General features: G+C 37.5%; 1 protein-coding gene across 3 annotated transcripts in view; it reads left to right on the top strand.

Moving 5' to 3' along the window:
- Positions 1-24,225, top strand: part of LOC115780334 (receptor-type tyrosine-protein phosphatase gamma-like) — a 114,692-nt gene that overhangs the window by 39,212 nt on the left and 51,255 nt on the right. For all 3 annotated transcript variants that reach the window (XM_030729471.1, XM_030729470.1, XM_030729469.1), the window contains exon 3: positions 18,571-18,750. In XM_030729471.1, coding sequence (XP_030585331.1) covers positions 18,571-18,750 — 180 coding nt within the window. The remainder of the gene's footprint in view (positions 1-18,570; positions 18,751-24,225) is intronic.

Here is a 24,225-nt window from a genome sequence, read left to right as displayed (position 1 = left end):
TTTTTGTGCCTTGCTTCTCTCTAAACTAGTTGGTGAGTGCAAAAGTAACTCCCTCTCATTTATTTTATCTTTCCTTTGACCGGTGAATCTCTCTCCTTTTATGTGAATGTGTTTTTTTTTTTTGGGTTTTTTTTTTGCACATTTATTATTTCTGTTAACACTAGTGGATTAACAGAAGAGGGCATAAGCCTGTAGGCGGTGGGTATACCAGGGTAAACAATGGATCTCTGTCCCAGGCAGCTTGTATGCAGGACTGATCTCCACTGTGTGATTAAAGTCAGAATTCTTCACTGTTATTCATGCCTCTTTTTCTTTTTCACAACCTAATATTGATGCGGAAACTTTGACCAGTGTTAGACACATTTTCTTTCATACATTTTGTAAAGAAGACACATACATTTGTACCGACTCTAACTGCCAGACATTTTCTGGTTTTCACACCATAAAAATGGCACTGTATGACCAAAGGCTTAAAATAGGCGCTCTTACAAAATAATACAAGCTGGTGAAATATAATTCCAGATAACATGTCATCTGGAGTGGGGCACTGTGTGGGTGGAGATCTTTCACCTCCACCTGCAGACTGTGGCTAATGGTCTGCTTAGTCCCGACCTCATGCTGCGGGGTCATCCCGATGCACAGACAGGCAGGTAAGTGAGAGGTTTCTGCTCGTCTTGCAACCTCTCTCCCCCTGAGAGGCGGCAGCCTCCTTATGCTTCTTCTGGTTTATCGCTGTACAGTGACCCACAGTCATCTCTGCCTCATACCATTTCATCCCTCAGTCCCTGGAATTAGGGCCCTCTGGCAAGCATCTACCGATGCGCCCTCTTCAGTAAGAGTATGCAGGACTGATTATTTAGTGTTTGCTCTGAGGACCATCACTGACATAAATGCATATAGCACAGATGGCTTGCCACATTAACGTATCTATATACTTCAGCCTCAGTGCTTCATCTTCATCTCCATTTACTACTAGTACTCCTGAAATGCTAATTATCCCTTAGTGTAATTTTGACTGTGATTTGAATACAATCACTCTCTCTTATATTAAAACGTCCATCACACACAGCTGCAGGGCGTTTATGAGTGCTGAGGTTAGCGTCTGTGTTTCCGAGAGTTGGCTGATATGAAACAGTTGCCCTTGGACAAAGCAGAGTAATGTAGCATCACTAATCATTGTTTCACTTTGCGGATCTACAGAGGAGATCTGCGTTCTGCTCAACAGAGTGCTCACCACCCTCTCCTGTTTACAATTAGCAGGAGGCTTCCTTACAGTGATGCAGTGTTGGGTTGGCTTTCAGTGTGCACTGATACACAGAGGGCAAAACCCAGAGAGAAAACATTTGCTCTTTGTGTGGGATAAAAACAAAACAACAACAAAAAAAAAACCACACAACTTAAATGTGCAGGAAAAACAACTATAAAGTTGGGCGGAAAGTGCTTTTAATCATTCGGTTTATTTATTTTAGTTATGCACAACCCAACTCTCTCAAACCTACTCATTATCCAGGCAATCATAAGATTTGTAATCCTTAGCTAAATGACGGAAATTAGCTGGAAGCGTGTTATAAGAAATCTACATAAAATATGGTACTTCCAAAATCACAGTTCATAGTAAATTTATGATAAAAACCTAAACCCATTTACATTGCATAGCTAGATGTTTAAATACCCTGGAGCTAAAAATGCTGTCACCCTTTCCAGCATAGTTCTTCACAAGACTGCATTTAAGCAACTTGTTTTTGGCCCAGATTATGTTGCCCGGCATTTTTTTTAGCAACTACGTTACATTATATACATGAACCAGTTTGAAAGATTTTTATGTTTTTGATGATGTTGACCTTGTTTTGTGTTTTGTTTTGTTTTTTTTCTCTCTTTTTTCACCTCCTCACTTAGCTCCTGTTTTGACAAGGTGAATGCACAAGAATAATGAGCATATTTCTCTTTTTTTAATGCATTATTTATATAGGCAGACATAAGTTGAATTACATTTTATGTTTATTTCATAATAAAGCTTCTGTTGGGACTTAATGTTACATTTCATATAACTTTTATAAATTTCTTGGAACACAACACTTTTTTACAACAAATATTCAAACAACAAAGCAAAGCTTGACACTGAGGGCGTGGTTCACCAAGTCAAGTTTGTGTCACATCTCGTCACGTGTTTAACAGTAAACTAATTGTGTTCTTGCAATACAGTGTAAATGAAAATTGCAAAATTAATAAAATAATTGAAGGTCAGTCGAAATTGTGCATACCACAACATGCCACCAACAAACATAATGACTTTCCACTAGCCTGCTTTTTTTTTTTTTTTTAAATTAATTTTTTTATATGAGGCACAGAGTTGAGGGCAGCTAATTTTTGTGCACTGAGCTGCTTTGGAGATAAACAGGCACATATAGCACTGGTCTCCTCGCTAGTAGTTAGTTGTGTAATGCTCACTTTATTCAAGAGTAGAGAAACGTAACCCAGAGTGAGTTTAATCGGCCTTGTGTGCAAATATAGACTGATTATTTTGGGAATTGTTCATACTAAAGGTTAAGTTGTGTGTTCAGTGTAAACGCTAAGCTTGCAATGATTCATTGTCTTGCATCATCTTTTACTCACACCACACTCTGTAGCGCAATACATCTGTAATGTGTTTGAAGTAACAGTTTTCAGTATGTAGCATGCCAACAACTTGAGTCATTTTTTTTCTTTTTAAATAAATAAATGTAATACATACTTGATTACGTGCTGACCATCCACACATTCTTTCAGAGTGACAGAAGCGTTTGTTGGCTTGCTGGCTCTTTGCCAAATTAAAGGGGAAACTGTTGGAGCTTTTGAATTGTAGGGGGAAGCTCTTCCTCATGGGACAGAATGTATTTCTGTCCCTCTTATTCTTTACACAAGGTCCTGGAGATTATTTTTACAGACTAGGGGATGTTGTACTTCTACAGTGGCCAACACCCAAGAACAGGAAGCCACAGTTTCTATGAAAGCCCACGAGATGGAAGCAGATAGCGCCAAGGAAAAACAATATTTTGGCTGGAGCTCATTCTGGTGGCCAATTAGACCCCAATGCCTGTATGATTTAGCACTTCCTCTACCTGCTTTTATGTGTTTGGGGCTGCTGTGTGGAACACAATGACCCCTGATTAAAGATTGAGCTCAGGCTCTGAGACGGCTGTGGCGCCATTCTTATCAGATGCCTTCTTCTCAGAACTCAGCAAGACCACCTGAAATCAATGCTTGTATAGTCTCACACTGACATAGTGAAACAATGAGCATATTTCCACTTTGATTTGAATATTGTCAGTTTTGTAGAAAGCAATTTATTATGATACCAATGTTTCTGGAGCTTAAACCCTCGCTTATCGTCCTTTTATAGCAATGATAGTCCAGCATTGTAGATTTATTATTTTTATACTTACGTGTCCCTATCTTCTTTTCAATGTCACCAGGAGATGTTGGCATAATTGTATTTGTTTTTTTTTTTGTGCTGCCACCATGACAAAGGTCTTGAATCTTAAATCTGTGTTTAGGTCTCGTGTAGGCGCTTAATGTACTCTCATCTCATTTCGACGCTTCATATTTATATGGGTTAAAAGTTGCTTGCTGTTATTATAAAGGGCAGATGATATTCTGAACTCTGATCTAAATCACACGAATAATCAACGTGAAAATGTATAATATAGTTAATAATGTGAAGCTCAATCTCACTGAATGATTCAGCAGATAAACATTAGGAGCGCTTTGTCTTTCAAAGCACTTACTGAGACACATTGTTTTATGGGCAGAGACGAATGCATTGTTTGTCGTTTCCTCCACCCTCTCCTGCAGACACAGGCCGGAGGCAAAGCTCTGATCTTGAATGTTCGGGTGGAGTGAGGGGTATGAGGTCACGCTGCTAATTGCATAATGAGACATGTCTGGGTTAAGATAATGCTTCAAAGAAAAGTGTTATGTAACCTAAAAGCAGAACGGACTTAAAATTGTGATGAAAATGTGCAGTTTTACTTTACGGCCAAGGTTAACAGATGTTTTCATTAAAAAAAAATTTTTTTTTTAACTTCTGGAAAACCAGTCTAATTTTCTCAGCCATTAAGGCAATCAAATCAAATCTTCTACTACTGCTACTTCTACTAACCTGCCTGTTTGACAAATAGGACAAGTCTCCAGATTTTTAAGGCACACAACACATGTTTTACTGCAAACACAAAGTGGCTCGCTTCAAGGTAAATGAGTTTCCAGTGTCTGGTAGTGGTTGGGCGCTCAGTGTTACCTGTCAATTAGTGTCGGTTCCTCTAACATATCACAGGATGCTAATGGCACTTTACAAGAAAGAATAAAAAAGTACTCATTTAGCTAGGTTCATAGACTTTTCTTAGTTTTTGATTCTCTTTTTGTAATGATTGCATCAATGTCGAGTCATGTACGACATGAATATTTTGTACTTTTACTGCAGGAAGATGGTGGTGGAATTTTTAATTTAAAAAAAAAATTTTTGCCAGCTTAGTAACTTCCTTGAAAGGTCCATTGACTTATAAGACTTTTTTTTCCCCCCTGCCTGCTCTTGTGAAGCTGTGGGTTTCTAGACTGTGACTAAAGGACAGTAGCACTAAATTCAGTAGACCAATTAACGGCCAGTCAGTAACATTAATGTGCATTACTTCCAGTCACTGATCTTCACTGTATGAGGAACCATCTTATTTGGCGTGATTCTAAATGATTTAATTTGGCAAGTTACTTTCATAAGAGTGAGTTTATTCCTGTGTCAGCCCTCTCCTTAAAACCACCACTCTCCAACAACTCCACTGGAAAAGGCAGATTGGCTGGACTTGAACAGGCTTTAAAAGAGCCCATTCCTATCATACTTCCATATTATGGGTTCATCACTTTCTAGTTTGTGATTATTACTTCCCTGGGGATAAGGCATTTGACCTACACTCCTCTCTCTGGAACATTTGGTTTCAGTCCAGTTAATTGGTCGCAGGGAAGCCCCCCGCAGGAGAAAAGGTTTTCCTTGACACAGGTTAACTTCATTGCTTTTTTTTTTTTTTTTTTTTTTTTTTTTCTTCCTTACTTTCTCTTTTCTCTTTTTTTGGGTGTGTGTGTGTGTGATTATACTGCTTGATCCTTTTTTTTGCATGAGCCAGCAAGCTTGTTCACATTTTAGAAAAGCTGACTGTTTTGAAGAAGGCAAAGCTTTTAAGAAGTCAAGTTAAACCCAAAGCACTCTGTGTCTAATTCAGTGGCAGAAAACTTGTTTGTGCTTGAGGACTGTACAAGAAATTAATTTGGCCTACAACCTCCATGGCAGATGGATAGCAGCAGAGTAAAGCCTTCGGTAGAGTCTGTTAGAGGCATAGTGGTGACTTTGGCTGTAGTTGTCGAGGATGATATATGAATGCTGATCTTCCAGACTTGGCAAGCAGCTACCATGTCATACCAACCCAAGAAGCAGTCAGAGAAATCATGTGATTGAAACTGAAAGGACATTCTCTTAATGAAACCTATGTCTTATCATGTCAGTCATCACTAAATTGTAAAGCAACTGGCCTCCTGTTATTTAAAAAAAAAAAAAAAAATGGGTCAGTATATGACCTGCAGCTTAGACAAAAAGTAGTACAACTTCAAAATGAATCTCCAGCCCTTGTATATGATGGTTACGTTAGGCATAGATTAATGACCCACTGGCTCTAATGTTTTACTGGATATTGTTTTTTGTTTCTAAAATTGCAGCTGATGGCAAAAACAATTACTCGCTACAAAATTGTATGTAGTACAAGTCCAGGTACTGTTCAGTTCCAATAACAAGTAAATAGTTGGTAAATAGTGTGCAATATGATGCACAATTTTGCATAAACATTTAAAAATGGACAATGCTTAACAAATTTACCAATGTATGGTTAGACCCAATGTATGGTTTATGCCATAGCTACCCTAAATTAACAGTACTGGTAATTACAAAATCAATTATTTTTTAATGTTTCTGTAATGGTTAATCTACCAGTATGTGTAAGTGCTTTCATTGAAATATTTTTAATGCCATTTAAAAAAACAGAAAAAAATACTAAAGCACATGATTATTTGTTGATGAAGATGCCAAATTACAGTTATTTACTTCAGTGGTTGAGTGTTATGGTTGATTCATTTAACGTCTCAGAAAAGTCCAGTGTGCCGGCTCATATTTTGGTATTAAAACATGAATTACAGATTTCTAAAATATTTTTTGTTGCATTCCTTTGTTTTTATGACAGGTGGTCTAATAAATTTAAGTACCATATTTTTCTGAATTCAGGTACTAACTTGTAATAAACCAATATCTACTGCAAGATTAGTTTCATATGCTTCCCAGCTTCAACCCCCCCCCCCCCCCCCCCCCCCAATGTGCTAAAATGCTTTTCTTTAGTTTATTAGATAATTATAAGCCGGTAACTTAGTTTTACGGTATTATTGTTAAAACTTGAATCTATTTAACATGGAAAACCAAGTACAGGGTTTACTGCATTATTAATATAGCTGCACATAACAAATTAGATTTTTATGTTTATTTAATTTATTGTTACATTTAATATTACTTTTATAAATTCTAATATATTGTTCATATTGAACTTACAGAAATCTAATTGCTATAAATATATGAAAAACAACAAAACCCAAACTATGATTTAATCTGTAATGTAATTACTTGCTTACTTTTTTTAAAATTTGCTTTTGTTACTTTTCTTGCATTCACAGCTTCTCAGCAATTAAATACAACCTTCATTATGACAGTCTTCAAAATGTTCCTTTGCACATCTGTAACATCTGCAGACATGATGGTGTACATTATATAATATATTCTTAACAAATTCCAACCCTGCTCGAAATAACACAAATATTTAATGTTCAATTATCGGTTGTCAGTTTTGATCTTTTGTAAAGCAACTTGACTGTTTCTTTGTATGTAGTCACCTTCAGAGTCTACATACAGCTACATTTAGAGGTATTACTTGCATTAAATAAGGTGCATATAAACTCAAAAAGATCAGGTGATCCTTTTTTTTTTTTTTTTTTTTTTTTTTTTTTTTTAATAATAATAGGAGACCAAATGTTGCCATTTTCTTTCTCAGACTTTCTAATTCTCCTTGTTGAGTCAGTGCACTATAGTACTGTGAATCGAAACATTTTGGTATACTTCCTTGCCTCTGCCTCTTTGTTCATCACAGAATTGACAAGGTCAAGCAAATGCACATTTAATTTGGTGGAGTGTAACTGAAGACTCACTCATGCTTCACCTTCTATGTACCCCACAGTGACCCCCAGATGCCTTTTTTCATTCTTGCAAACTGCACTGATATACCAAGTACTAGATCTCACTAAGAGAAGTGGATATTGGTTGAGAATGCTGAAAAAAGGTTTTAAAAGTGGGTAAGCCGACTGCAATTATTTTCTTGTTTTGCAATTCCTGGGTTGACTGTTCTTATTCACATATTCTTTCACTTCTCTTTGAAGCATACCGACGCCCACTGAGGGCATTATGGTTTGCACCTTCATGGTTCACTGATAATTGAGTCGTCTTATGCAGATTAGCCAGTAAAGGATTCTGACAAGAAACTCCTTTTGAGAGTACAGGAGATAGAAATCTAATTGTTGCGACTAATGAGTCACTTTCATAAACAGCTTTTCAGTTACCTGAAAGTTTCCATTGTGTGTCTTGGTAAGACGTGTGGAAACTTCCAAGAGTACCAATTTTTATTCATTACATTTCTCTTGTTGAACACTAGCAAAAAGGACTCTGTCTCTGGTTGAAATGTTGTTTAGTCACTTATTTCCCTGTGGTGTAACATTGGTAGTTTTGGCAGCATGACCCCATTTAGACTGTGGAACAGTCAGTCACCAAAATTGGCTGCCCCAGTTTTGCCAGAATGAGTTTCCTCACATTGATTGTAGTTGCATGCAGTCTGATACAGTTTCAAATATATTCAGACTCATTTGCAATCAAAGGTTTATGGTAGATATTCCCCTCTGTTCTTTTTCTTTCAAAGAACCCTCTTGTGTTTTAAAATTATACCACGGTCCCACATAGCATGGAAAATAAAGGTGTTAGACCGAGCCCCATTGTAGTGCTATTGTAAAGAATCCAAGAAATGACCGTGAACGCTAGATGATTACTGGCAGCTTATAGCTGGTGCACTAGGAGTTTGTATCTTAATTGCTAAACACTCACAATCAGCCCCCCCCCCCCCCCCCCCCCCCCCCCCCAACTGCATAACTGTAAGTTGTTTAGCTTTTGCTTTGAGCTCTCTCTCTTTCCTTCGTCACATCCCAGCCATTAGGTCAGAGAGCTGCCAGGAAGCATGTAAGGAGATCTGCCTGACACAGAGAAAGTGGAACAAAGGGATAAAGTCTGTCGGTTTGTTTTATGCAAAGGAGCTCTGGCTTAGCAGTTTACTGAAGATAGGACTGTAAAATGCACGTAGTGTGACAGACTAGTGCTTTTTACTTGGCGTGCCTAAAAGTTCATTTTTAATATATAAGCCCTTAAATGCTCTCTACATCCACAGTGAGGGCCCCCTCCCATCTTCAAAACCGGTGTGTAATTTATTTATTTCAAATTTAGATACAGATACACAAAAAAACAAACAAAAGCATTTCACATATGTTTTGAGGCAAAATAAGCAAAAACCTAATAAAGCTGTGCTGGTGACACCATTCTGTAAATGGCAATTTTGGGCAGTTCACTGGCCAGTCCATAACCTTAGTCCAGACTGACAAGTCTTAAGAATCTTTGTTTAGTAGTTTTGCAGGTCTTCAGTAATGACATCAAGGCTATCAGCCTTAGCTCTACCTTGTGTTTTAGTTCTAATTAGATGATGTTAGCATCCTAACATGTTAACCTATATAATAATCTTAGTTTAATATTATACCTGTTATACATCAGCATAGCATAAGGCATCGCTTGTCACCTTAAAGTTACAGTGTATAAAATCTCACTACTACTTGTCAATAGATTGCAGTCAACAGTTTTTTTTTTTTGTTTTGTTTTTTTAACCCCACCCAACTCATCTGTAGTGAGTGGAGGCTGCCAGTCTACCGTTTACCTCAGCTGTCATGCCAGGTGAGAAGCGTCCACGTCTGTTTACTCTGGAGGTGGCCTTAGAACTTTGTTCTAGCTCACTTCTGTCCGATGATGGGGACACTGATGTGTGTTGTTGAGGATCCTGAACTTTTCTGTCAGTAAGCACTGCTGTTTTTGCTGCATCGTATGAGAGTTTTGAATAAACTCTCATACGATGTAAGGATGTAATCAAACTGTTTATCAGAGGGAAAGTGTGATATATTTTTTTTTTTTTTTTTAGGATACTCAACATTAGCTGGCATAGTGTTAGCTTGAAAACAGCTGTTGCTGCTGTTTAGCTGGCTCAGCTGTCTAGAGACTGGATAGTTGCATGTCTAATCTGCTGAAAATAAGTAATTTTGACAATATCTGGAATAAATAAGCATATTTATGCACCGCTTTGTGTGTTGGAGCCCTGACTTCAGATTAGGAGATGAGGCTTGAGGTGTATGTATATTTATGAGTACAACATTCTCTTTTTCTGTTAAACTCTCAAAATGACTGACTGTACCTTTAAAAAAATAAAATAAATACAGTTGGTGCTAAATATGATCTCAGACTGGTAGTTTTTTTGTTTTTTTTTTTGCATATTTTAAGGAAGACTACAGTTAAACATAAATTAAACATACACATTAAACAAACATAAACTGGTTTTTAAAACCTTTTCCCCACAGTTGTGGTAACATTCTTGCTCAAGGACATGTATACCATGTCTGCCATTTTGCTTGTGTTATCTATTTTGGTTTATATTGCTGAAATCTCATGGAGTGGTGAGTACAATGTTATATTAAACAATGTAAATATTACCACACCATTACTTTAGGATGACCATAAAGGGGGGGGGGGCACACCTTATCTGCAGTTGTCTGATTACCAGCTAAGTCTGCTCCTCTGGCTTGTCTGAACATCGTACAAGCCTTGAGCTCATCACTTGTCTAACCTGGACATTTGATACTCCTGAGTGCTGCAGCGTCTGCGTCTCCACCCTCTGGAGTGTTATCAGCATATTGAAACTGACAGCAGGAATGTTGTTGGAAATGTTATCCGATGCGCCTGCATTCACTGAACAGATTAGGCGGCACACACATATGATGATCTTCCTTAGCACTTCTCCATCTATACAACTGTTGTGACCCTTCTTACTGCTGACACTGTGCCTTCTATCTTCTGGCCATGTTTTGTTGTCAGTGGTACTCATGCATATGGACTGATCAGCGTAGATTTTTGCAAGTGCTAGTGTGCCAATTCTGGGAGGTCTGCCAGCCGGCATACAGCATGCGTGCTTTCACTGCAGGGGACAAAACGGAAATGACAAGGCAATCGCCATTCTGTCAGCATTGCCATGGTAGCACAGGCACGGCTGTTTATCCCAAGGTTAATGGGATGACGCCTGGAACTGAAAGTGCCAGATTGAGAGAAACATGTGCCTGTTTTACTTAAAAACAAGTAGATAGCAGAGAGTGGAGTCACATCACACAGAGCTAAGCCCAGAACAGCTGGGATTAACAAAATGAGCAAAGAATGTTACAGACCTCACCCATCTTACTTCTAGCAAAGATTGTAAGTAGCCCAATGAAGGCACGATTACATTTATAGATGTGACGTTTTAAGCATTAAACCTGCATTTTCACTGAACAGAGAGAAATTTATGCATATAGACATTTTAGCATTAAACCCTTCAGGGATAAATATAGCTTTACCTTAGTGGAGCTTTTTCAATATGTTCTGAACTGATTGCTGTGTGGCTATTTATTCTTTCTTGTCAGAGGTGGCGATTGCTGCCGTGCGCATTGAATTTTCCGAAGCAAAATTACACCTATAATAACCTATAATCATCAGTTAATTGTTAAGCAGTTATTGCATACAATATGCACATATGAATGTGGTGCAGTGTAAATCTTTCAAGGAAAAAAGCCTGCATAAATGAGCCAGTTGTCAATCTTTTTGGAAATGGCTATGAGTATCTCATTCCATTTGTAAAGTGAGTGAAATTTGTAGTTGCAATGTTAACACAAATAACAGCAGCGGCATATAATTTGATCATTGAAAGTTAATAAGCCAAATAAACTTATTTTCTTTCAGGCTCATTATATTTCAAGTTAAACATTTAGGTTTTAGGATTTTGATCCTGCTTTGAATTGTTTTTCATCATGCAGAATACTACTGTATTTTGTGCTTACAGTATTATATACCATATAATCACATTTGTGAACTGCTCTGTTCTGTTGGATTTTGGTACCACTGGATATTTATTAATCATCTGAGCAGCGTCTAGCATATACTGTAGTTCTAGCTACTGTGGAACTGAATACATCTAACTTGCAGCTGGTCTTGAAAAGTCACACAGCCATATTTCTAATCATGCCTGCAGTCACTAGCTGAACTGCCACTTAGTTTCATTCTTTCACCCTTCTCGATTCCCTCAGCAAATCATAAATGTGAGTGGTGATTCATAGATGTTGAACCATGCTGTGTTTTTTCTGTTAAATTGGAGATATTCCTGAGATAGGAGCTGTTACATAACAGTAAATCATTTATTTTTGTTTGCCATATATATGCTCATAAAACCCAATGAACTACCTAAAGGCACAAAGGATTTTCACTCGAATAAATGTGGCATGCAGCATACTGCAGGACCTCTCCTCGCCGAGCCACATACTCGATGTAGCTCGAAAATACCTATAGTATATAATGTTTCAGATAAATCAGTTCACTGCATTTTAAAACCGGTACCTTTTTTTAAAATTTCTTCACCTCAGCCTTACAGAGAGGCAATGCTGCAATGAGAGAGGCTTAACCGCTAGGATTATAGTCATTCTGATGGATGGTGATGAGACAGATTAATCGACTGCTGTGTAACCCGCACTTATCTGATTTTAGGACTGCTCCTCCCTTTCTCTTCTTGAAAGGCTGAATTATTTCTGTAGCAGCAAATGGGATGTAATGTTTGTTTCAATAGAAAATTATCAAAAGATTACACAGTTTTACACTTCGAATAAAATGGACCTATGAAGCATCATAGTGAATTCCATGTGCTAGTTTAATAACGTTTACACCTGAACTTTATGACCAAATATGATATTGCTTACCAAAAATAATTCTAGGTAGGTTTTCTAATGTATTTTGTAGCATCCTTCTATTGAAATATGTCATCAAGGTCTGTGAAACCTTGTGGATCTCAATAACATCTAAAATTGTTGTTGTTTGCCACAATTCACTCAAGGGAGATAAAGGGGAAGGAAAAAGCAAGAAAATGGGGGTTGAAATTGCCCACTGGAGAACCAGAAGAGTTTTCTGTTTTTTTTTTTTTTTATATCTTTGCTAGCCCACATAGCATGCTTTGTCACTTAGGGAAATGGTAAGCATTCAGAGCAGCTGGAGGCATTTCAGACAGCTCTGCCAAGGAGAACATATATTTTCTACAAACACAAATGGGATAGAAGCAAGTCATAACCAACCATACGACTGCCTCAAATGTGTGCTGTTTTATCACAAATGTTGGTAACCAAATAAAGTTTCAGTCTGAGGACCATACATGATTTTGCCTCTGTATCCTACCACAGTGGATTTTAGAGCAAACAATTAAGATGTGATTGAATTGTAGCGTTTCAGCTTTAAGAAGTGTAACCAAAATGTTGCTTCAACTATTTAGGAATTTATGCCACATAGTCCCCTATTTCCAGTGGCTCAAAAGTAATTGAAAACTGATTTTTTTTTTTTTTTTTTAAATATAAGATTTATTTTTAATGCTTGGATGAAAATCTTTAGCATTCAATGACTGAAGTCTAGAACCTCCTTGAGATGCTCTTTTGAGGTGACCTATTAAAGACCCCCCCCCCCCCCCCCCCCCCCCCCCCAAAAAAAAAAAAAAAAAAAAATCAACAAGCTCTTGGGTTGCTTTTGCAGAATGCTTTGGATCATTGTCCATTTGTGTTGTCAAGCTCTGTCCAGTCAGTCAGTTTTGTAGCTCTTGCATGAATCTGAACAGAGAGTATGGCCCTGTACATTTCAGAATTTATCAGACTACTTCTGTTAACAGCCTGGTTCTATTGGCAGCCATGCATGCCAGTGCCATAACATTGCCTCCGACATGACTGACAGATGATGTGGTGTGCTTTGGATCACAAGCTGTTTCTTTCCTTCACCATTCTTTTTTTTTTTTTTTAACTTTTCAATCATTTTGGTGCAAGTTAATTTTGGTTCCAACTGTGCAGGCTCTTTCTGATGTTTCCTTGCAAAGTATTACCTATCCTTCCTGTTCTTGAGTGTAACCAGTGGCTTCTTGTAAACTCTGTTTTTACATTTTTGAAGGCGATTGAAGAAGACCTCAGTGGGAGTGTTTAAGATTTGGCTAGATGCAATGAAGGTGTTTCCTTAACCATGGAAAGAATTTTGTGATCCTAAGCTTTAGCTGTTTTTTTTTTTTTTAAACAAACCAACATGGGAATCCAGCAGCTTTGTGATCCCATGGGCTTTTGCTCTGGTTTGGTCTATAAAATCACTTTTGACTTGCTAGATATTTGGTGTTTTACTGTGAGGTTGGCCTTGGTAGCAAGTTTTTTACATTACAAGAATTGTTTCATTGTTGATAACTATAATCAATCATTTAACTTTAATTAAAAAAGTTTTTGTTTTTTTCCAGTTGTTTTTGACACAATTTCCATTTAGATAGCAAGGTTTAGATAACTTATTTGCAACGCCAGTTAAATATAACGGGGAAAAAATTACTTTCTTACACAAAGGCTTAACAAACTTTTGTGCACATAGCACTTATATTGCATTATAGTAGACATTTGCTCCATTTTTATGTAAATCCTTTCTGCATTTATGATTGGCAAGCAGCTTTCACTGGCCTTATAGTATTACTGTTTTTTCATAATGGAGTTCTCTTTCATTTTATGAAATATTAGGGTTTATATTGGTACAAATGCATTGGTAAGCCTACAGTGATGACTGACAAATATAATCCTGCTCTGTAAAAGTAGTCATTAGAAATGTAGCTCAAATCCATTTTAACATTTCACTGTGATGCAGAATTTATTATTCTATATTCCAGGTGGTCTTGTGAAGTCAGTGGACAAATCAGAGCTTTAGTGCACTTTTCAGAACCTTTTTTTTTTGTTTTGTTTTTTTTTGCGAGATTAATAAAACAATTGCTCTTCACAGGTCTGCATACCCTTCAAGTGCATGTTTGTTCTCTGGTTGACATGCTAAAACACTGATTATTTCCAAATAATCTTTGGTATCACACTCTCATTTCAACAGACTTCAGCAGTCTCGTTGGCTGCAAGGTGTTTAAACGCAGCAGGATCTAAAGCCACCCTTGATCCAGCATGTTCTCGTAAAGAGGAGTTCCCGTATCTTTTCCATGAGCCAATAGCCAGAAGTTGCACTATGTCTGTAGGGAATGGGATCATGAATATTGTGTTAACCCAGAAAAGTTAAAATCCATGCATGCTTCCTTGTTCCCCTGATCCCTCAGCTTTTGTTGTCGCGTTGGCCAATTGTACCCGAGAAGAGATCAAGGGGACCCCTGTCGGTTGTGGATTATTCCTTTGTAGTGGTGCCACTGTAGGGGATAGCGGATTAGAAAAATGCAGACAGTGGATGATGATGTTAGAGGAAGTTCGTTTGCAGAGCACACAGCAGATTAATGGTTAATCTAGAGCATTTTCTGTTGAATAGGTGGAAATATAGCATTTTTTGTTTTGTTTTTTTTTGTCTTTGTTTGAAGCATATAAGGAGTGATAGATGTACATCAACTCTGCCCACTGTAGGCTCAGTTTCAGTTAGTGTAGCATGATAGGATTATGCTTCCTGATATTTATACCATATACAAAGACAATTAAGGATTCCCTGTACCCAGATGATGAATTTTCATAATGTTTACATGTTTTCCCAGCAGTGGGAGGGTGGGGAGCAAACAGATTAAGAAGGCACTGCAGCTCAGTGAATATGGCACAGAATCCTTATTGCTGCTATTGCAGTAATGTTGTCAGTGTTGAGTAGTGTTGTAGTCAAGACCACCTAACCCGAGACCGAGACAAGACCAAGACCAGAGGGTATCGAGACCGAGACAAGACCAAGACTTTTAGGGTCCGAGACCAGTCGAGACCAAGACCGAGGGGGGGCGAGACCGAGACAAGACCAAGACCAGTGCCTGACACTACATGACACAATAAAATGTGAAACATGATCAAAATCACTTCTCAAATTGATCTGAAAGATCCGCATTCCCATAAAATCATCCTGATATTAAACACTCACAGCTCAAATAAATATAACCATCTTTATTTAATACTCCTGGGTGACTTCCATCATTTATCACAGAATGTAAAACAATTATTCATAGTTCATCACAATAGTCTTAACTTTTCTCTGCCTTTCATAAACAATACATAAAGTTGTGTTGTTTTTAAACCAACAACCTTTGTAAAAATGGGTGCTTTTTCAAAACCACATAGCTAAATGTGTAAAACTGAAAAAATGGCAAACACTCATCAACAGTAAGAACTAAAGCCTTTAATCTTATACAGATTAAAGCTGCAGGATGTAACTTTTATAAAAAATCTGGTTTTTACACATTTGTTAAAACTGTCACCATGTCAGACAGTATGAGACCGATAATCTGCGAAAAAAATGGAGCTCCTCCACCTCCTCCCTGAACCGCTCCCAGTCAAAAACAACCAGTCAGAGCCAGGAGGAGGGTCTTAGCACTGTCAATCACTCCTGGTGTATGCTGCTCAATGTAGTTGTGTGCAACACTTCATAATTTGGTATCGATCCTATGTAAAGTAAACACAGGGCCATTATCACCGATACTGATACCAATACTTTTTAATAATTATGAAGAATTTCCATGAAGTTTAATTGGTTTGAGATTTTTTTCCTTTGGATCATTAATTAGTTAAAACCCAGGATAGAATTGGGCAAAGTTTATATGTAAGTAGAAAATACTTTATCAAAATAAAAGTTATTGTTCTGAAACAATAGAACAAAACAATTTTCCCCATACATTGATGTCTGGAATTTTTTTTCATAAATTAAGTGTACAAAATCATCACTCAAGAACAAATGCAAACTTTTTTCCAGGTAGATTTTTCAGAAAGTATAATAAAAAAATTTAATAAAAAATGTTCCTTCATTCACTAATTTTCTACAAATTTAAATTTAAATTTGATTTAAATGTTTCATAGCAAAATCCTTTTTTTTCCCCAAATAAAATATGTTATACATCACATGACAGTATAACAAAACACTGTGGGGAGGGGAGGAGCAAAGTGCTCTGTGCTGTGACAGGAGCGACACTTAGACAGTCAGTTCGCATCTTTGATGAAACCGCAGCACTGCATACAGGAGAGAAACTGAAGCCAAAGTATCGATCTCATCACACTGATATTGATCAATACCAATACAACGTTGGCATCCATATTATCGATATTAGGATCAATCTGCCCACCACTAGCTCAATGTACTAATGGCGGAGAAACAACTTACTTACTTCTCTGCTGTTACCATTGGTGGTGGCCATGGTAACTTCCGGGTTCTAGCAAGAAATATTCCTCACCCCAGCACTAATGCTAATGCTAATTAGTAAGCTAATACTAACCACCAAATGCCGCTCCCACTTGTTAATTGAGTGATGGGGCCTAAGACATAACCAGAAAGCAGTAATCAGTTTTTTTGGACGTGTAGTTACATTTCTTGAGGTGCATGTCAGGTTTGCTTCAAGAGGATTTTCAGTTATACACAAAGGATCAATGCAGAACTCTAAATCAGGCCTTATTAGATCGATAGAATGATCATTTTTGCATATAATCCAGAAAAGTTACATTTATACATCAAGCATTTAATGTGTCCCAGAGTGCCGTTTCCTTCCACTGTGTTTGCAGAAATCACATAAAAAAATATGCAACAAAAACATAATCCAGATTCCTCGGCTGCTAATAGCATTTCCTACATTTGAATATCAGCCACCATATCTCCAATCTCATTGTACATCCTGTATAATGACAATAAAGGCATTCTATTCTATTCTATTCTATATTGTGAGCATAAACTATCACGTTTTTAATGCAACAATAGGAAGTGACATCATCTTGCTGGGAACTGTAGTATTTTATTCTTGAAGGCCTCTCATAGCTCTACTGGTGCTGAAAACTAATGTTTGACTATGGCTTTCTGAATACAAGTAGGGCTGCAACTATCAATTATTTTAGTAAACAAGTATTCAATTGATTACTCCGTCAATTCATCAAGTAATTGAATAAGAAATAATTTTTCATTTTAACAACTCATCAGCATATTTTAACTTCCGTACTGCAGATGTTTCTCTGTGTGAAACAAACAGGGTGGATGGAGCAGCTACAAAGTTCTCTGTTCTTGATGTTGCTGATCAGGTGGTTGATAAAAACATTTTGACGGATCCCCTCTGTACTGAAGGGGGTGGGGGGGCACCGAACGATTGCTAGTGCTAATGGCAGCCCCCCCTTTCCCCAGTACACTGTGGTTATAGATCTGTTCTGGTGGCTACAGCTGACGTAAAGAAAAAAATAACAGCTGACATCCTCTGCACAACACGTGCGCACATTCAAACATGCGCACTCACAGCACAGAGAAGTGGGGGCGTGAAAAAACATCTCAGCGATCCACTCGCGTTAAAGGCTCGTTTTTGTTTTTTTTGGAAATGCTCCGCTTACACGGAGACACCTGAGCTGCAGAGCTGAAACCAAACATCAAAGCAACAAATTTGTGTCGAGGATTTTTAATAATCGAATTGCGTTATTCCAAGAATCGTTGCAGCCCTAAAACTTGCATTAAATTTTTAGTTTGTGTATCAAAATACATGAAGGTTGGTATTTACCTTTCAAGCTGGGATTTTTTTGTTGAATCGGAAGCCTGAAATTTTCCTTTGATCTTCATTTTCCCTCTTACTTCTCTTCGTGTTCATGCGGTTATTTCGATTTATGCAGCACACGCGTGACCATAGTGAGATCAAACGTACACACTGTGAATGAAACTGTCCGTGCTCTGTGGTAGATTGCAAACTGCGGTGAAATGATACAGGCGTAAGCAGCGATAATAGCAGCGACCTAGCTGGGGCGGAGTCTGTGAGGTGCGCTCCTTTGAGAGGCAGAGGAGCGCAATCTTTGTTGGATTTGAATTAGTACGTTTTGCATCCAATAAAAGCAAAGATGTTAACAAATAAATTGGACAGTATTCTGGCAATTTAGGGATATTTCCACAGCTGTGGTCTTGACTGGTCTTGAAATAAAATCCCGAGTCCGCAAGGTCCGAGTCCATGACAAGACCGAGACCATCAAAAAGCGGTCTCGAGACCGGTCTCGAGACCAAGACCGATCTCGAGTACTACAACACTAGTGTTGAGAGCCAGTATGCTTAGACAGATGTGATTTCTAGGGGCTAATCTGCATTGTGCATAATCATCATTCATCTTGTGTCTTTTATTTGTGCAGGAAGCCATGGACCTCGAGGCTGGGCAGCCTTATACCCAGAATGTGCCGGAAACAACCAGTCACCTGTGGACATTGCAGATGATCAAGCTCAAGTTTCTGAGGACTACCAGGAGCTGGTGCTTGACAAGTTCAACACAGAGTCCTCCAACCAGACCACAATGAAGAACACTGGAAAGACAGGTTTGCAACAGAGAATTTGTCTATCCCTTATTCACTAAACAAAGCGACAGTAATATTCATTAATTCCAAAAATTGATATTTTGAGTCTTTTCTGTTTCTGTGAATACCTAAAGTGAATAATAGATGACCTGATTTCCAAACCAGATACAGTTCTTTGATAATTTGGCCATGATTACTTAGTAATTTCCATCATTTACTTTTCAAAATAGAGGAGAAAGAACCTGAAGCGTATGACTGGGCACAGTTAGTAACACCCCCTCTGGCAAGTATCACAGTTTGTAAACACATTTTTCAGCCAGCTTAGAGTCTTTCATTTGAAGTTTGTGCTTTTTCAACCCTTTTCTTTACTAAAGGTTTCTAGTTCTGTGAGAGTCTTTGACCGTCTAGGATGCACTTTTCTTTTGTGATCCACAGTTGGGGTGGCTGTGAGGGCCTGTGGTTCTTGAGGTAGTCTATTGTGGATTTTAAAGTGTGTTTAGGATCATTATCCTGTTGTAGAAACCAGCCTCTTTCCTACTACAGCATCTATACAGATGGTCTCATGTTTGCTTGCAGAATTTGCTGCTATGATCGATCCATCCCCTTGCTTAGCGGTTGCTACTGTAGAGTGTGTGTGTGTGTGTGTTTGTGTGTGTGTGTTAATGAAGTCCTGCACCAAATATGGCTTCACTCATTGCAGTCAAAAAATGATATTTTAACTTCTAGTCCACAGAACCTGTTTTTAAAATGTTTGTTTAGGTGTTTATTTGCAAATTTACAATGCTGAATTTTGTGATGATGATGCATGAAAGTCCCCTCCCCCCCCCCCCCCCCCCCCAGCAGCAGCAGTGCAAAAAGTGGGTCTGAACTATATGCAATGCATAGGGGCAATCACAAGAGGGGGGGCGCCAAAGCAATGTGGGGAAATTATTTCTCTAGTCGGTGTTTTCTGTATTTAACAGCTGTGCATATGATGTGATCAATAACAGAGGCACGGCGCTGATTAGACGCTGGAGAAAGCTCTCCGGGATGAAAAAAAAGCTTTTCAAAGGGGTTTAATGACAGTCAGTAAATTATGTCAATGTATCAAGAGGAGGCTTTCAAATTCTCAGGTTAGTTTAAGTTACTAAACTACTATGGAAAATAAAAGCCTGTAATAGAAGTCTTGTATTTTATAAGTCCATGAATAAGTGAGATCTGCACACATGAACACAGTAAACCGTGAGAGCATGCATTTTGTGTGTGTGTGTGTGTGTGTGTGTGTGTGTGTGTGTGTGTGTGTGTGTGTGTGTGTGTGTGTGTGTGTGTGTGTGTGTGTGTGTCTGCATACACCTCAGTAAGTCTATAGCTGCCCCCCTGCGTCTCAGCTAACATTTCCATAAAGCTCACATTCTTATAGCAGTTCTTTCTGAAAAAGTTTCCTGAACTCATATTGACCCCTACTGTTCCTGTTAACTGCCACGTCTTAATTACATTATGAACTGAGGAAATGGCTACATGAAAACTCTTTGTTTCTTTCCTTCTGCTGCTTTGTGGGCTTCAGTTATTTTAACTTTCAGCATACTAAAAAGCTGCTTGGAGGAGCCAGTTGCTTCTTGTTGGGACGAGGTCTGAAGAGTGAGTGTATAGTTAAAGCTTTGATATTGAAATCACCTGGCCTTTCCAAAGGATGATTGTGAAAAAGCCAATTCCCTAAAAAGCTAATTTATCTCTGAGACCTTGGTAAAAGATATCTGAGAGCGCAAATCTCTCAGGGTGTAGAATCGTTTACGTGGTGCTCTTTTCCTTTTTTGCACTCTGAAAAATGTGCAAAATAGCTTTCACTTTATGATATGTGGAAATCATTCACATTCTACTCACTTTACTCATTACAGTAACAGGAAATACTGACCAGGGCAGCCCAGTTTTTTACATGCAACTGATATTATAAAACACGACTTAAGATTGCTTTAATATGTTTTATCTCTTGTTGTTATAAGACAGTTGTAAGCAGGGCTATAATAATTCAGCAGGAAACTCATCATCAGAAATACGGCAATATTTGATTTGCAGGATCACTGTGATCATGTAGTTTCACTTTGCGTATATTGACTCGATTAGTCAAAAGCAGAGTTACCATATGCTCACCGTGTCTATAAACTGCTTTAAAATTTAATTTCACTGATGTGATACAGGAGTTCATTCATCCAAGATATTAAAATGCAAATCTTTAAATGATCAAAATTGCGTATCTACAAGTTAAACGCAAGGATTTTAACATATGGATTTAATAGATTTCAGTGGTTTCAAATGTCAAATTTCAAACGGCAGCAGCATAAACACTGAAATTACACTCTGTAGTATTAGTCTGCTGTGATTTTTTTGTACATCTATCAGTAGATTCAGAGATTTCTTTGTTACCGGCTCCATTGTACTCCTCCACTGCTCTGCTCATTCTCTTTGTGTTCAGTGCCTTGTTTACAGATGCATTTTGAAGTTTACTCATTAATCAGTACTCCTAACTTTTTTTTTTCGCTTTATTTTTATTTTTATTTTTTTTTTTTCCCCCCACTGAGTAAATCCATGAACCACTGGTGTGAAAACCCTGACCCTAATTGACCTCTGTGCTTTCGGCACTGTTTCTCTCTGCGAGTAATGTCGTTCATTGCATTTGATCATAATAAGAGTTGTTAGCCTCCATGACAACCAAGGCCGCTGACACAGCCGAGCAATGCTGTGGGCTGCTTATTTACAAAGATGGAAATAACACGGCTGGGTGTCATTTTTGGACGTTTACGGTACAAAGGGAATTTTACATGGCTAAATCACTGTACAAATCAGGAAAATGGAACCATATTAGCACAGAATGTTACAATGCAAAAGCTATTCAGATTAGGTCTAGCTGATTTTTAACAATTTCATACATTGTCTCATGAAATAGATTTAATCAGTCAGTTTGACCTGAATGCAGTTTTTTGAATTTATAATGATGACAGGTTGACTTCACTGATGAATTACTGAAAATAGGGTTCCAAGATGAAATATAGATATAGCACTATGCAAATGTCTTGAGCCACACCTCACTCTATGTTTTGCTTCCTGATTTTCTTGTAATTTTGTAAGTGGTCTTCATCAGTAGTTGTCCAGGCTTTCTGAAGGTCTTTCAGAGTTTTTTGGGTTTTTTCCCTTCTCACTTCACAATGACCTATGAACCATTCAAGTATAAAGGCACCTAACTTACTGGATGAACGAGTGTTGTGTCTACACGTAACAGGTAACTTTAGCAAAGAACCAGTCTTAAATAGTATCTTTAGACACTTTGTTGACGTGTTTTGACCTCATATTGTATTTTCATTTCCATTCCATTTCCATTTGCTACATATTTCAAAAGAGGACGCACCAATTTTGTTTTTTCCCAGCAAAATAAAAAGAAATTAGGAGTTTCTCATTCCTTGCACAGTACTATAAATGGTCTTTTTTGTTTTTGTTTCTGTTTTTTGTTTATTATTTTTTTTTAAATGTTGATAAATCACATTTGAATGGATGGAGGTATAGATTCAGCTCCAACTCCTTAAAAAAAAAGAAAAAAAAAAAAAGAAAACCTTAAAGAAAAGCCCAGAACATGGTTAAAATCTGTTTTGTAAGCCTTTTTGAGGCTTCAAAATCATTTTTTGAAATATGTTCACGGGGAGAGGTTTTTAATATGTTATTGATCAAAGTATTCAGTGACGTTGTTGATATAATGATTAGTTTTTGGCCTTCACAGTCCTCATCTTTTGTTTTCCACATCATGACTTGTTGCATCCTTGATTTGTTGTTTACTCAGTCTAGCTCTGTATACCACCTCCTCTGACTTTGATTGTACTTGTTTCAGCCTGAGTTTATCAGTCATGTTTGACATGGGTATATTGATTGCAATGGTGCTGTTGTTCCCAGTTTCCTGTTAGTAGCACTAACTCATCTTAATAAGTTAAGAGGTCTTTATTTCCTGACCAGTGCCAACTGTTATCCTATTCAGATTTTGTATCTCTTCTCATTTTGGCTGTAATTTTTTTCCCCACATGGCATTTCTTTTTGCCTGTTAGAGTATTACTGTTTTAATTCTAGGCTTTTCAGTTTCCAAGGACCGCCACAAAAGACTAATGTAGGAGATGTCACTAGTGTCAAATCATTAATCTCAGTGATATAACCTTCAGTCAGAAGTGGATTGCCATATGGTCATTTTACTTAACTGAGTAAGAGTTGTTTAGCACTAGTAAAAATAAATAAATAAAATGCTTGTATTAATTGCATGGGGTTTTTTAAAAAATAATTTTTATATTGTGTTTTTCTTCCTGCTTTTTTAGCCAGTGTTTTCGGCAGATACAAGTTTTGAGCATAAAACCAACATAAATGATAGTCTGATAGCAGTTTTATGTTGACGTGGTGATTATTTTATAGAGCACACAAATATTGCCATCCAATTCATTATTTATTTTCTGTTAATACATCAAACAACTTTTTTAATAACTTTAAATTTTCCTTTTTAGCATTTACATTTGGCATATAAACATGTACTAAATGAAAATACTATAATGAAGTGCTAGGTGGCCATAAGAACTGCTTATTATCATAAAGTTATGAAGCTATAACTTAAAACATTTTATCTTACAATAATGTTTTAATGTGTTGTTAGTTATTGCTAGTTTTATCCGCTTATGGCTCAGTCACACTAATGTAAAAACAGGACAACAGCCTCCTTGCGACCAGGAAAAATAGCTGTTTCCCTGGTGATCACTTTTTTTGTCAGCGACCAAATACTAGTAGTTGTGGTGACCAACTGGTCACTCAGAGGCTGAGCATACAACAACATCAACTACCAGGTAACCCGTGCAAGGTGAATGCACAGTTGCCCAAACAATGGTTGTCTGATTCGGACTGACTGCAGTCACTCATACAAATTGGCAATGGTTTCTGAATAGTCACCATCTAATTCAGTCTGCACGTCTGTGACACGTCTCATTGCAATGGCGGACTCAACTCAACTGGTTGTGTTCTGGTTATATTCTGATATAATATAACAGTGACAACTACATCACTATTTGTGGAGGAATTTTCTGAATTTCTGTTTTAGATCTCTGAAATTCTGTCTGGATTCTGAATTTAAGTAAATACGAATTTCAGTGTATGTAGACAGTAATGGATTTGCAACAGGCATCAACAGATTTGCGATTTTTGTCAGTTTATCAGTTAATTGCTGTGTTATCACAAACAGATTGGATTGAGCTGTTTTATTAATGTATTTTAGAACTTTTTCTTTCTCCTTATTGCTGCAATAGTGTACAAACAATAGTGTACGACACATTAATTAATTTTATACATTGTGAATAAAGGCAAGATAGGAAGAGTCATTTTGTTTTACCATCCTTGTTATTCTTACTTGAAGATGTCCAAAATGATATTCTTGATCTGTGTTTCAAAGATAAGACATCCTGAAGTGAAAGCTTTTTCAACATGGCTTACCTCATTCCTCTCATC

Source organism: Archocentrus centrarchus, chromosome 5 (assembly GCF_007364275.1).
Source record: "Archocentrus centrarchus isolate MPI-CPG fArcCen1 chromosome 5, fArcCen1, whole genome shotgun sequence".
In the NCBI taxonomy this organism is placed as follows: domain Eukaryota; kingdom Metazoa; phylum Chordata; class Actinopteri; order Cichliformes; family Cichlidae; genus Archocentrus; species Archocentrus centrarchus.
This window is presented reverse-complemented; position numbering and strand designations above follow the sequence as displayed.